Below are 13,177 nucleotides of genomic sequence, written 5' to 3' on the forward strand. Positions count from 1 at the left end.
CCCCGTGCCACCCTCCATCCCCTTTGGTGACCCCACCCCACCTTGGCCCCACACCAGGCGCGCGGAGGGAGCAGCAGGGCACCACGGTGGGTCTCGCACTCTTTATAACGCTCCGCAGCCCCGGTCTGACCCCAGACCGCCCCTCGACCATTGCTTGCGCCGGGACCCCTGCGCCCTGGAGGACGAGCCCCGACGCTTCCCTGATGCCAGAGGCCACATCTGCTGCCCAGGCCAGTCTCCAGCGGCCCCCCCCCAGCTCCTGCACCCCAGAGCCTCCCAGCCCCTCTGCACAGCAGGGGCCCCAGACACGCCAGGGAGGAGAAGGGACCCGCTGCCCCGTGGAGAAGGGACTGGGACTGGCCAGGACCCTTCCCGCCAGGCAGGTTTTCCCCAGGGCTGGCGAAGGCAAAACTTCTGGCCCTGGACGGGAGCAGGAGCCCAGCCCCGGGGCTGCTTTTACAAGAGGAGTCTGGCACAGCAGGCTGGGGGTACATGCACGCAGGCACCAGGGTGCCAGCATCCACGCCGGCCCCGCAGCAGGGCGCTTGCTCCAGAAGCAGATGTGGGGGGGGGTGGATGAGGCCCTGGGAGCTGGGGGGGGGGGGGGGCAAGCAGGAGTGGGGATACCCCTCCCCAGCCTCCCCACTGGTCCCCGCCGCAGCCCCTCGGCACGACAGAGCACGGGTACCCAGCCCCGCACACATCCCTCTGTGCACACTGAGCCTGCGGGCAGGCAGCTGCCCATCCGTCAGCAGCCTGGGGCTCCCTGGTCCTGGCCCCCGCGGGCAGGGGAGCGCTCTGTCCGGGCCCCCGAGCCCCAGGCCGGGGTCAGCAGGACGCCGTGTCGCCGCTTCCTTCCGTCTCGGGGATGGGCTCCAGCGGGGCGCGTAGCCGAGAGGGCTCCGGCGAGGCCGAGCCGTTCCTGCCGATGCCGCAGGACTGTCCCGCGTTGTGGATCTGCCACAGGTTGTCCAGCGCCTCAGCCTTGGCGTGCTTGAGGAGGTCAGCCTGGCCCTGTGCGGCGAGAGGGCATCAGGGGAGCGTGGGCTGCCCCGCCGGCCAGCACCCGGGATGGGGGCTCGCTGGGTGCGGGCACCGCCTGGACCCCCCGAATGGGTCCATGCCATCGACGGTGCTCACGGAGCATCCCCCGGGTGCGGGTCGGCGGGGCGGGGAGGGGGCCGCGCAGCCCTCGCCCCTCACCTTCAGGACGGTGATGTTCCAGGCGAAGCTCTCCAGCGCCTTCTGCAGCTTGCGGCCCCGCAGCCCCTCCTTGGCCTCGATGCGGTGCAGTTCCTTGTGGAAGTCCATGCCTGCGCAGACGGGAGCGTCGCTCAGCGGGCGCGGGGCCGCCTGCACGAGGACGGCCGCTGCCCGCCGTGGACAGGGACTGAGCCGGAGAGATGCCCTTCGCCCGGCATGGGGGTGCAGGCTGGGTGGGCTCCCCACTGCCCCAGCAGCCCCAAACCCACTCCGTGCTGGGAACGATGGGCCGACGGAGCCGCCACCACCCCGGCATCGCGCTCGGCCCCAGCCCTTGGCGGTTTTGGGCCCCGGAGGCCGTGGGGTCCGGAAGGGCAGCCGGTACCCCAGGCAGAGGCATGGCTCTTGCACACCGTAGCTCAGCCAGGGGGGCTCAGAGCGGGGCCGCCGGGCCCCCCCCACCGGAGCGCGAGCCCCCGCGCCGCGCACCGCGTGACGTCCTCGTGAGCGGGTGCTATATTTACCCCTCCTGACGCAGCACCGGCTCCGGGCCCACACGAGGGCTCCCACGCAAGCCTGCTCGCCCACACGTTGTCAATCAGCACGCCCCCAGCCCCACACCCCCGCCTGCAGCCGGCACCTCCCTGGACCCCGCAGCACCCACCAGCCGGGCACGGGCCGGGCCGGCACCGCAGGGGCTTGTCCGCAGCGCAGCCGGGGCGAAAGCAGGGACGGCCAGCACCCTGGGCATGGGAGTGGGGGTTGCAGCCCCCGAACCGCTGCCTCCCACCTCCTCGAGGGGCCGGGCAGAGGCAGCAGCGGTGGCCGCACGCCCCAGAGCCCCTCTGCCCCACGACCCCCCCCCCCCCCAGCACAGCAGCAGGGCTCCCACAGCCAGAGGGGTACAGGAGGGTGCAGAGGCCCACCCGTGCCCCGCACCCCAACCCCGCAGCCCGTGCCCCCCCCGCCACTGCCGCTCTCCCCGGCGCTGGCAGCGGCGGCACAGCCAAAAGCCAAGAGCTCGGGGAGATTTCCGGGCTGCCGCGCAGGCTGGGAACAAACAGGGCTGCTGGCAGCAAGGCTGGTACCGGCTGGGGGTGGCAGAGCGGGGCCCCCTCCTTCCTCCCCGGCCCCTCCAGCTCCCGGCGGCTCGCCCAGCCCCGCAGGGAGCCCACATGAGCCCCGGGGCCAGCAGCCCCCGTGCAGCCGGGGGTGGCCGGGGTTATCCCTGGGGGACCCCAGCCCGCAGAGGGGCCATGCAGCCATCGGTGCCTGGAGCAGGGCCGGGGGTACCGGGCAGCCGCCGGGGTGGGGGCAGGATGGGGGGGGGGGAGGACCGGGGCAGGCAGGCGGCAGCACCTGCCTGTGTGGGTTCAGCCATGTGTCTCGGAAGTCGTAACATTCAGTTGCCACTTCTACTGTCAGCCCCAGTCTGTTATTTCTGGTGCTAATTATATTCTGGCGTTTGGCAGCTAATGACTCTTCCCCGCTTCCTCATCAGCCTCCTCCACTCCCCTCCCTCTCTCCCCTCCCTCCCGCACAGCCCCTGCAGCCCACCTGCCCAGCACCCTGCCCTGGCACAGGCAGCCCCACGCCCCAGCACCCCGGTGGCACCCAGCACCAGGCAGCCTCCCATGCCCACCCCGCGCTGCCGGGACATGGGAAAACCGCAGAGCCGGGCTCAGGGCCACCCCAGCTGGAAATCGCTCTCCCATGGCCGGCTGGCCCTGGCTGCTCTGCCGCTGAACTCCAGCCCTGGCACGCACCCACCGGGGGTGCAGACACGCACGTCTCGCCCTCCGTCGCACATCACAGGCGTGCAAGCGCACGGCCAAAAAAGCCGGCACGCTTGGCTGTGCCCGCGCCCAGGTCCGGAGCCTGGTGCCAGACCCCCTGAACCCAGCCCTGTGGGGACACGTGCCCCCAGCCCAGTGCAGAGGCATGGCACCCCCACACCCGGCCCCCCAGGGACGTGCCCAGGTCTGCATCCCGGAGCATCGCCGGAGCTGGGCCTGCCCACCTGGGACCCACCTGCCTGCTGCGCCTGGATGAGCTTGCCGTACACTGCGTCGGCGGACTCGATCAGCGTCCGGCTGGTCTGGATCATCTGGGGAGAGGGACGGCGTGAGGAGCTGGGCACCCCCCGGCCCCACGCACCCCCCGGCAGAGCAGATGAGGACAAGAGGCTCGGGCAGGGGCTGCCCCTCGCCCCAGCGCGGTGGCTGAGGTCTGGCCCCCCTCGCCCCGCCGCGCACAGCCAGGTGCGGTGTGACCAGCGCCTGGCCGGCGGCCAGGTCTCCCTCCAACACAAAGGAAGGAAGCAGCTCCGGCTGCGGCTATTAATGGGATTTCTCCCGCCAGGCCGCAGGACGCCCCGCCAGCCGGCCCTGGCACGGGGTGCAGGCAGCGCGGGCAGGGGGACGGGGCTGCGGGGTCCCAGGGCTCTTACCCAGCTGGGCGAGCCTGCGCCTCAACAAGACCCCTCCCTGGGCAGCCCCACACACACAGCCCCCCGCCAGCGTCTCCCTGCAGTGGGATGGGTGCAACGAGCTCGGGGTCCCCCATTCTGGGCAGGGCGGTGGTCCCGGTGCCGCCGGCCCCACAGCTCACCCCCGTGAGGAGCCAAGCCCCGGCGGGACGGCGCTTACCGTCTCGTAGGCGGTGAGGACCTTGCGCAGCAGGTCCGGGATGGGGCCCTGGGCCTCCATGGGGGGGTACTGCTCTGCCAGGTTGAGGGTGACGCTGGGCGCGCTGTCACTGTGCAGCAGCCACGCGGCCACCGTCAGGATGCACTGCTTCATGTTGGCGGCGGGCGTCAGCCCACACAGCTCCTTGAAGGAGACCAGTGCGTTCTGCGGGCAGAGACCGGCGTCAGGGTCTCAGCCTGGGAGGGCCCCCAAGAGCCCCCCTGCCGGGAACATCCCCGTTTCCCCCGGCGCTCTGCTCCAGACGAAGCTCCTCGCCCGCGTACCCAGGAAGAGGGGGGATACCCGGGCTCCCCACCGCTCATGGTCCGGCCCCGTCCTCCCCCCGCAGAAACCAGGTCCCCCGGTGCCTCCACAGGGTCCGTACCTGCACGTTCTCCCGCAGGTCGGTGGCCTCCCGCAGCGGCTGGGTGGCTGTCCGGAAGACCTCATCGATGGCCTTGATGCCGGTGGCCTTGGTGGAGGTGTACTCCCGCACCCGGCGGCCCCGGCGCCCCGCCAGCCCCCGGCGGTGCCCCTTGCCCCCGCCGCGGCGGTCGGTGATGGCCACGTGCACGAAGAGGGTGGCGTGGGGCAGGGGCTCCCCGGCCAGGGACTGGAGGGGGACGTGGCGGTAGCCTGGCTGCAGGCACTCGAAGGGGATGGTGTACTGGGCGATGAACTCGTCCCCGATGTAGTCATCGTCCAGCACGACGAAGCGCAGGACGGCCAGCTCCGGCAGGTTGATCTGGAACTCCAGGCTCTCGTCGAAGATGGGGTTGTCCCCGCTCTGCAGGGCCGTCTTGGTGCGGTGCTCGGCGCAGTCGGCCGGGATGCCGTGGATCTCGGCGCAGACATAGGGCTCCACCACCTCCCCCTTGGCCCCCGAGCCCTTGGGCTTGGGCAGGTTCTGCCCGCTGATGACCTTGAGGTGCAGGAGCTGGGCAGGCACCCCAGGCAAGGAGTCCTTGGCGTTGGCACTGAAGTAGGAGACCTCCTCCCGCATGATGGCGGGGCGGAGGACGTAGCCGCAGGCCCCGTTCTGCCGGAACCAGCCTGTGTTCAGGTCCATCATGAGCCCTGGCGTCTGGTAGTTCATGGCCACCATCTGGCAGCCGCACTTCCAGAAGTCCTGGGGGTTCATGTTGCTGGCGTCGATGCGCATGGGGCTGGGGTAGACGCGGGAGAGGAACCGCTTGTTGTAGCTCACCAGCTCGGCCGGGCACTCGTTGGCGAAGCGTCCCGCCTCCACCTCGCTGAAGGAGCACATCTCCCAGTAGCGCTGCCCGCGCCGCGAGCTCTCGAAGTCCTGGAAGGGGACAGCCTGGCAGAGGCTCACCAGCTCCGAGAGCTCCCGGCTGAGGCGCACCCGCCGTGGGCCACCTCCCTCCGGCGTCTCCCGGTCCTCCTGGCCCAGCCGCCGCGCCAGCTCCCAGCCTTCCTCCTCGTCCGACACCTCCCCCTCGCTGTCCTCGCAGCCGGGCGGCAGCTTCTTGCCCTTGATGAGGATGCGGCCCTTGAGCTGCTCCGGAGAGGGCAGGTAGGACGCGGCAGGGTTGGGGGGGTCCAGGTACAGCTTCTCCCCCAGCGTCTTGCGCAGGCACTGGGCGGCGAGGCGCTGCTGGGCGGCCGAGCAGCGCACCACCAGGCAGAGGATGAGGGGGTAGGCAGAGGCGGCGAAGGCGTGCTGGTCGATCAGCCCCACCACGGCGCGGAAGGGCACGCAGGAGGCGGCCGAGGGGCTGGTGTAGACCACGGGCTCGCCCTCGGGGCCGTCCCACAGCACCAGCTCGATGCTGCGGCAGCCCAGGCCCAGGGCGCTGATGTAGCCGCTGATGTCCGAGCGGCCCCAGAAGTTGTCCTCCAGCAGGCAGGCGCTGTGGGCAGAGCTGATGTAGTAGTGGGAGAGGGGCTGCGCCATGTCCTGGCATACCTTGCGGTGCTGCGGGTCGAAGATGGAGCAGTCGGCGGAGAGCAGGTAGCGCGTGAAGCCGTCGATGGCCAGGTAGCCCTTCTCCCGGCCCTCCTTGGAGGGCTCGTACTTGCCGACGATCTCCAAGCACTTCTCCTCCGTCACCCCCTCCATGCCCTGCTCCACCTCCAGGAACATCAGCAGGTCCTTCAGACCCAGGTACTCCTTGTTGCTGGAGAACTGCACCAGCAGGAAGAAGATCTCGGGGCGGGTGCAGAGCTCGCAGTACACCTCCACGAAGAGGTCGCAGGCCACCTCCGCACCAGGACGCTCGCTGGCCTTCTGCAGCTCCTTGAACTTCAGCTCAATGGTGGAGGTCTTCATGCCCGGGTTGAGCGCTTTGATCAGCTGCACAGCCCGGGACACAGGGATGCGGCCAGACTTCTCCAGGTCAGCAAGGTCGAAGACGGAGGAGATCCAGGAGGTCCGGAGGCTGGGGTGGCCGGTCCCGGGCGCCTCGGGGGTGTGCTTCCCGTAGGACACCAGGTACCGGAGCCCCATCACCCAGGCGCTCACCACATCGGCCGAGCTGGCCACCAGGTCCAGGGACTCATAGTTGTCTCCGTAGATGATGGAGAAGGCGCACTCATCTGGGAACTGGTCGGAGAGGCCATTGCTGCGCAGGACGGGCGTCTTCTTGCCCACGCGCACCTCTTTGACCGACTTGATCTCGATCTTGGCCTTCTCCGAGTCCTTCTTGGAGGGCTCCCAGCGCACGGAGCGCATGTCGGCGTCCAGCACGAAGAAGCGGCTGTACATGCGGGAGTTGGAGCGCACCTTCTTCAGCTCGCAGCCCTCCAGCATGAAGGAGATGCAGGCAGCCGTGCTGTTGATCTTGCGGTCGTTGGGCATGGTGCTGAAGGACACCGTCTTCTTCTTCTGTGGCGGCCGCTGCCGGGAGCCATCCTGCCAAGGTGGGAGAAGGGGCCACAGCCGTCAGGGACGGGGCCGGCAGCGCGCACCCTGCCAGCTCCTAGTGCCCTCCTGCCGCACACTGTCCCCACCCCAGCCCCGATGCACAGTGCAGCACCCCAGGGTGTCCCAGTGCCACGCGAAGCCCAGTCCGCCCTGGTCCGACCCTCTCCCCGGAGGCTGGGAGCTGGCTCCAGCCCTGGCCTCCCCCACAGCTCGCTGCCTGGCTTATTTTAACTCTGCTTTCCTTCCTTCCTTCCTTCCTGCTCCCGGCCCTGAGCCGGATCCTTCCCCACTGCTCACTCACTGTTGGAGGCACGGCCATGCACAGGCAGCCCAGCAGTCCCCGTCTCCCCAGCCTGCGGACACCGGAGGAAAACAGGCGCCCAGCAGGACCAGGCTGTGCCCACAGCGGCCCCATCCCTGCAGAGAGGCACACGCCATGGCCCCTCATGCCTTCCCCTGCACCCTAGGCATCGACCCTGGGCACCAGCGTGCGAGGATGCCTGGGGTGCCCCGAGGCGATGCCCGGGCAGAGCTGCTCCTGGGGGCCCCCAGCCAGACCCCCCCACTCTGTCTGCCGGGGAGCGGCGCAGGACGGCCACCTGCAAGTGCCATGCGCTGGGGACGAGCACGGCCCGCGGTCCGGTCCCGCAGAGCCCGTGGCTGCTGCTGCCTGGATGGGGTCACAGTGGGTACGGGCGGGCTGCTGCCTGCACCCCATGCCCGCACTCTGCCCGTTGCGCCTGCGCCAGCCCTGCCCCTCGGCAGGGAAGGAGGACCCTGCTGCCAAGGGGCTGGAGGGGGCAGGGGATGAGGGGGAACAGCAGGGCCAGGAGCATATTATGGGATGGATTTCATTAAGTAGTGCAGCAGGAGCAGATTTAATCCACTCCTTCAAGATTATGGTGAGTCACCTCTAATCTGGTGGTGTCTCCGGCAGAGGCAGGTCCTGCCCAGCTGCCCAGGTTGGGGGCGAGGGGTTGTCCCCTCTGGTGCCCCAAGAGCGTCCACACCTCCTGGACAGGGCTGCCGCAGAGCGGGCAGGCACGTCCCCATGCCTGACCCCAAAGGGTCTGGATCTGCCCTTGTGGGGCCAGGCAGCCCCAGCCCGAGGGTAATCGGGACGGGTGATGCAGGCAGCTGGGCCAGCTCCCCCGGGGGTGCCCAGGACACAGCGTCCCGGGGAAGGGGGGAACCGGCCCCAGCCCTCAGCCCCACGTCAGAGCCGGCTGGATCCTGCTGTCCCAGAGATGCCTTCCTGGGTAAGGGGGCAGTCGGCGGGCAGCAGCACCATTCCTCCGCAGCCTCACTGCCCGCTGGCAATGGCAGACGCCACTCAGCCTGGCACAGGGGCTATTTCCCCCAGCTCGGATGCAGGAGCTGTTTGCATCCTCTCACTGCCAGATTGCTCCGGGGAGCCGGCCGAGTGCCAGGACCCTGCCTCCGTGCCAGCCAGCTCCCGGGGGGGTGTCCCCTGCTCAGACGGCTCCCGGGCCCCCCCAGCCAGCAGCAGCTGCCCCCTCCCCCTCTGCAGCCTCCCTGGGCAGCAGGGTGGTGATGCACAGCATCCCCTGGAGCCTCCCCATCCAGCTGGGACAATCACCCCCAGGGCTGAGCCAGGGACCCGGCTGCCGGGGGCCACCGTGCAGGACCCCAGCCAGCCCCAGTCGGCGGGGGGGGGGCTCAGCGGCAGGTCACCCCATCGGCCAGCCCCACGGGGAAGGACTCGCTGCTGGCAGAGCTGCCGGGACGCTTCCTGCGAGCAGCAATCTGAGTGTCCCACTGATGGGCTGCCCTGGCCCTCGCCCCACCACGGGGCGATGGCCGGCACTGAGCGCGGCCCCCTCCTGCCCCAGGCAGGACCCTCGCACCTCTGCGGACCCGTTCCCCGCCCCGGCACACCCCACCCTGGGCGGCTCTGCACCGGGCCCCACAGCCGAAAACAGGAAATCCATCCGGAAAGGAAACACGGGCGGGGGGCCTGTGTGCACCCAGGGACCTGCCTCCAGCTGCACCCACCGCAGGCAGCCAGACCCACCCCACCGGCACCAGCCCCGTCAGGTCCCGTGCCACCCCGGCTCAGGGCAAAAACCTGAATGCCCTCCCTGCATCCCCCCCCCGTCTCCCCAGACTTGGGAAGGAGCGGAGGTGCCTGCCGCAGTGCTTTGGGGTGCAGACGAACGGCACAGACCTGAGAGTGGCCCGTGGCACACGGGCTCTGCTCTCTCCGTCTGCACAGGTGAGCCTTGGCGGGCGCTGCTGTCGCCCCGTTCCAGGAGCTCCCAGCCCTTGCTGCCGCCGAACGTGTTTGCAGCCAGCGAGCCGGTGGCAGCAGCTGCACGGGGCCTCCTGCCCGCAGCCGCCTGCCGGCTTCTCACCCCGGCCTGGGGACCGGCAGGGAAAAGCCCGCTGCTCCCTGGCAGCCCCTTACACAGGCGCTTTCCAGGCAGGCTTTGACCCTGGGGACACCCCACTAAGTGCTCCACGAGGTGCGGGCAGGAGTGGTGCAGGCAGCCGGGCTGCAGAGCTCCATAAGAGGATAAGTAGGCCAGCAGCGGAGGCGGGAGGACGTGGCGCCCGTGGCCACGGGAGCACAGAGCATCCCCGGCCACAGGGCAGGGCTCCGGCAGGAGCAGGGCATCCCACTCGCTGTGCCGCCAAGCTGGCAGCAAGCAGGCAGGGCTCTTGCCAGCGCTGCCACACACATCGCACCCACATAGCCCGGCTCTGCAGAGGGAAGACACACCGACCATGATGCCAATGCCGACCATGATGCCAATGGCGAGCGCGGGCATCTGGCTGGGCACAGAGGGCACGTCCGAACCCAGCTGCCCGCACCCTGCCCAGCTCTGCAGCATGTGCTAAGCACCTCTTCAGCCAATTACCTCCCATGATTAGTGCCCTGGCAAGCGCAGCAGCCCTAATCTCAGCCGCCACGTGACCGCCGTTGTTACCCGGCCAAGCAACCCGCTCCCAAGCGCGGGGATGGGGAAGGGCCCATCGGCCACCCCTCCCTTCCCGTTATCCCCCGAGGCCTGGCCGGGGGGGTCCCTGCCGCACAGCAGCTCGTGACGGCAGGAGACAGAGGAACTGAAAGCCTCTGGGGCTGAGGCATCTCGGCCCAACCGCAGCTCTGCTGCCCCGGCAGCAGAACCCCTCTCTTGGCCATGGGGCGTGCGGTGGGGACGCGTTTCACCCAGGGGACAGGGCTGTCCTCCAGCGTGGCTGTGACGTGACTCAACCGCAGCTGGTTTCCCCAGGTCCTGGGTCTTCCCGCTGCCTCCAGCCCAGCCTGGGCAGCACGAGCAAGGGTGCAGGCAGGCAGCAGCAGCCAGCAGCACCGGAGCGGAGGCAGTGGGAGACCAGGCACAGCCAGGGCTTTTCTACCGTCATTTGTTCCCTGCCAAGATAGCGAGTGACACATCCACTCCCTGCGGCACCAGCTGCCGCTACCCAGCGAGGGGCCGTGGAGCCGGAGCCCGGAGCAGAGGCACCGCACAGCTCCTGGGGCTGGCACGGGATGGAGAGGGGGAGCAGGGGATAGGACAGCGGGGCACTGGGGAAGGGTCACCTCCTGCAAGCAGGGAGGGACAGATCCAGTACTCCCCCAGTCCCCCTCCAGCATCCTCCCAGCCCACCGGACCTCCAGCCCCCTCCGCTTCCAGCCTGGGAAGAAAGCAGGGAAGCAGGTCCTCTAGACAGGGCAGGGGGAGGCCGCATGGGGCCAGCTCTGCTGCCGCCCAGCATGGCCGGCCCCAAGCTCCCCCTGCCCCAGCACAGCCGGTGAGTCTCACTTTCAGATTCACTCCTCCAGCCTTTTCTGGAAATCCCAAAAAATAACAGAGCCGGCAGCTCTTCCCACATGTTCCTCCACTTCGTCAGCAGCCAGCCCCTGCCCAGCCTGCTGCCCCGCTGCCCGCGGCTCGCTTGTGCCCTCGCTCCAAGCTGTAGCCGGGCTTATGGTGCTGGGCCCCCTCCCTGCCCCACAACCCCCGTACCTGCACCATGGCCGAGCAGCAGGCACAGCCCCTGACTCCCACCCACCACCATGCAGGGGGACAGCGAAGCTGCTGCAGACCCCACAGCAGAGGAACAGCCTCAGCATCCCCCAGGGATTTGTGGTTGGGCAGCTGCTCCCCAGGTCCTGCTGGGGCTGGTTGGGCCCCAGACCTGCTAGGGATCCCCATGGACCCTCTCCCCAGCCGCTGTGCAGAGCTGGTCCAAGCCGCTCCCCCAGCGGGGAGAGCCTGGGCACAGAGGGGTCTCAGCCGGTGGCGGTGGAGGGGCTGGTGGGGGACAGGAGGAACCTGCTCTGTCCTCTGTCCCTGCTCAGGCACAGGAGAGCTGCGCTGGGAAGCAGCAGGACCGCTCGCTGCCTCTGCACAGGCGAGGGCAGGAGGAGCACAGTGTGGGCAGGAGCACGGTGTGGGCGGCCGGTGCCCGTGTGGTCCCACAGGCAGCATGTCTGCCCACCGTCCCTTGCCTGCCAGCCTCAGCCCATGGAGGGGCTCAGCACGGTCAGGGTCCTGGTGCACAGACAGGCTCAGCCTGGGGAACTCACGGCTGCAGGATTTGGGACCTGTAGCCCTCCAGCACCAGGGCAGGATCAGGCCCTGGATGGACTTGGAGATGCATGATGGATCAGCACAGGCTGGGGACACTGTCCGCCTCTGACCTCCTCCAGCACCAGCACCCTCCCCTACCAGCAGTGGCCCTGGGCCACCCGACCTTCACGTGAGGCCAAATCCCACAGTGACGCATGGCCGTGACAGGGGAGGCACCCAGCCCGGGGGCAAGGGAGAGGTTCACCTTCAGCCCACGGTGCCCATGGCCGGTCCCTGGGCAGAGAGCGGTGAGGAGGCGTGCTGTCCAGACCCGGGAGGAGCGGGAGACCCTGGCGAGGTCCCCAGGGAAACCGTGCACAGCCGGCGCACTGGCCTCTGGCTGCACAGGAGCACCAGGAGGTCTCCTCGCCATCACCGTGTGGGGCACAGCCCTGACACTCCTGCAACAGTTTGCAGCGGGAGCCCAGGCGGGCACGGGCAGGGGCACAGGGTCTCTCCGGCCACCCTGAGGAGGGGCCGACACCTTTGCCCAGAGGACTGGGTCCGGGGGGCAGAAGGCCAGGGCTGGGCTGGCACCACGGGAACAGCCCCCACACAGGTTATATTAATAGCACCGGAGCAATCCCAGCTTAAAATAGGTTGCCAGGAGTGGGGAGGCGGGTCCCGGGCGGACGCGACCTATTGTGTCAGCGAGCACCACCGGCCTAAGTGCAATTAGGGGGGCTCATTTAGGAAAGCATGCATGTGTCCACTGCCCACTCGCGTGGGAGACCCCCAGAGACCCTCCCTGGCTCACGGCCCCGCCGGCACCCCTGCCTGGCCACGGCACGGCTCCAGGGAGGTGTCAGTCAGGAGCTGGTCAGGCTGGGCCCAAGGCTCAGCAACTTTGCAGGAGGGAGCACGGGAAAACGGAAGGTGCTCGGGAGCCAGGAGCAGGCGTCTCCTCACCGGCACCCATGGGTGCCCTGAGCAGGACGGGGCGATGCTGCGCTGTGACTCCCACGGCAGGAGCAGCGTGGCCGTGCAGGGGACCCACGGGAAGAGCGGCAGCTGGACGGGGCAATCCGCGGCCACGCAGAGACGACAGGCCTGGCCCGGCAGCGCACGAAGCCCGAGCCAGGCTTTGCCCTTGGGGACCCACGGTGCCGGGCAGGGCGAGGGGACGCCGGGCCAGCCGCGGCGAGGGCAGCCCCGGAGAGCCCGGTGCCGCGGGCAGGGGGCAAACCCCGCGCCCGGTGGGGCACGCAACCCCCGGGCACCGAACCGGGAGGCGGGGGGGGGCCCGCAGCTGTCCCACGGCTCCGCAAACCCGCCCCACGGGCGCAGGCAGCGGCCGGCCGGGCGCGGCGGGAGCCGGGGGGGGGGCGCGGCGGGCGCGGCGGGCATCGCGGGCTGGCGGGGCCGGTGCCCGCCGGCTCCGGGGCCGGGGGACGCGCAGCTCCCGCGGAGGGGGCACGGCTCGGCCCCCCCCCCGCCGAGCCCTGCGCAGGTGCCGGGCGGCGCCGGTCCCGGGGGGCCCCGGAGCCCGCTCCGGGGCGGGGAGGGGAGGGCGGGAGGGGCCGGGCCAGGGTGCGGGGCTCTCACCTTCATGATGCTGGCCCGGGGCGCGGCGGGCGCGGGGCTCCGCTCTGCCGAGTCCTCGCGGCTGCTGCTGCCCGAGCCCGAGCCGGGGCTGCCGCCGCCGCCGCCGCCGCCGCCGCCGCCGCCGCCGCCGCCGCCGCCGCCGCCGCCGCGGGGCCCGTTGGGCAGCGGCGCGGCGGGGCGGGGCGAGCCCGGCGGCGGGGCGCCCCGGGGCCCCTCCGCCATCCCCCGCGGCCTCAGGGCAGCGGCCGCCGCGG

The 13,177-nt window shown here is 70.3% G+C and overlaps 1 protein-coding gene across 2 annotated transcripts; it reads right to left on the reverse strand.

The window, feature by feature from the left end:
• Positions 1-86: 86 nt before the first annotated feature.
• LOC128140983 (inactive phospholipase C-like protein 2) lies at positions 87-13,160 on the reverse strand. Of its 2 annotated transcripts, none has more exons than XM_052785485.1 (6): positions 12,924-13,160; positions 4,276-6,765; positions 3,852-4,055; positions 3,235-3,310; positions 1,204-1,313; positions 87-1,014 (listed from the first exon to the last, which is right to left on the reverse strand). In XM_052785485.1, the coding sequence occupies exons 1-6, from the start codon at positions 13,143-13,145 to the stop codon at positions 829-831; spliced, it is 3,288 nt and encodes a 1,095-aa protein (XP_052641445.1). In that variant the 5' UTR covers positions 13,146-13,160; the 3' UTR covers positions 87-828. The 2 variants fall into 2 exon arrangements, with proteins under 2 accessions (XP_052641445.1, XP_052641446.1); XM_052785486.1 differs by lacking the exon at positions 12,924-13,160 and adding an exon at positions 7,079-7,245.
• Positions 13,161-13,177: the final 17 nt, after the last annotated feature.

Source organism: Harpia harpyja, chromosome 4, assembly GCF_026419915.1.
Source record: "Harpia harpyja isolate bHarHar1 chromosome 4, bHarHar1 primary haplotype, whole genome shotgun sequence".
NCBI lineage: Eukaryota > Metazoa > Chordata > Aves > Accipitriformes > Accipitridae > Harpia > Harpia harpyja.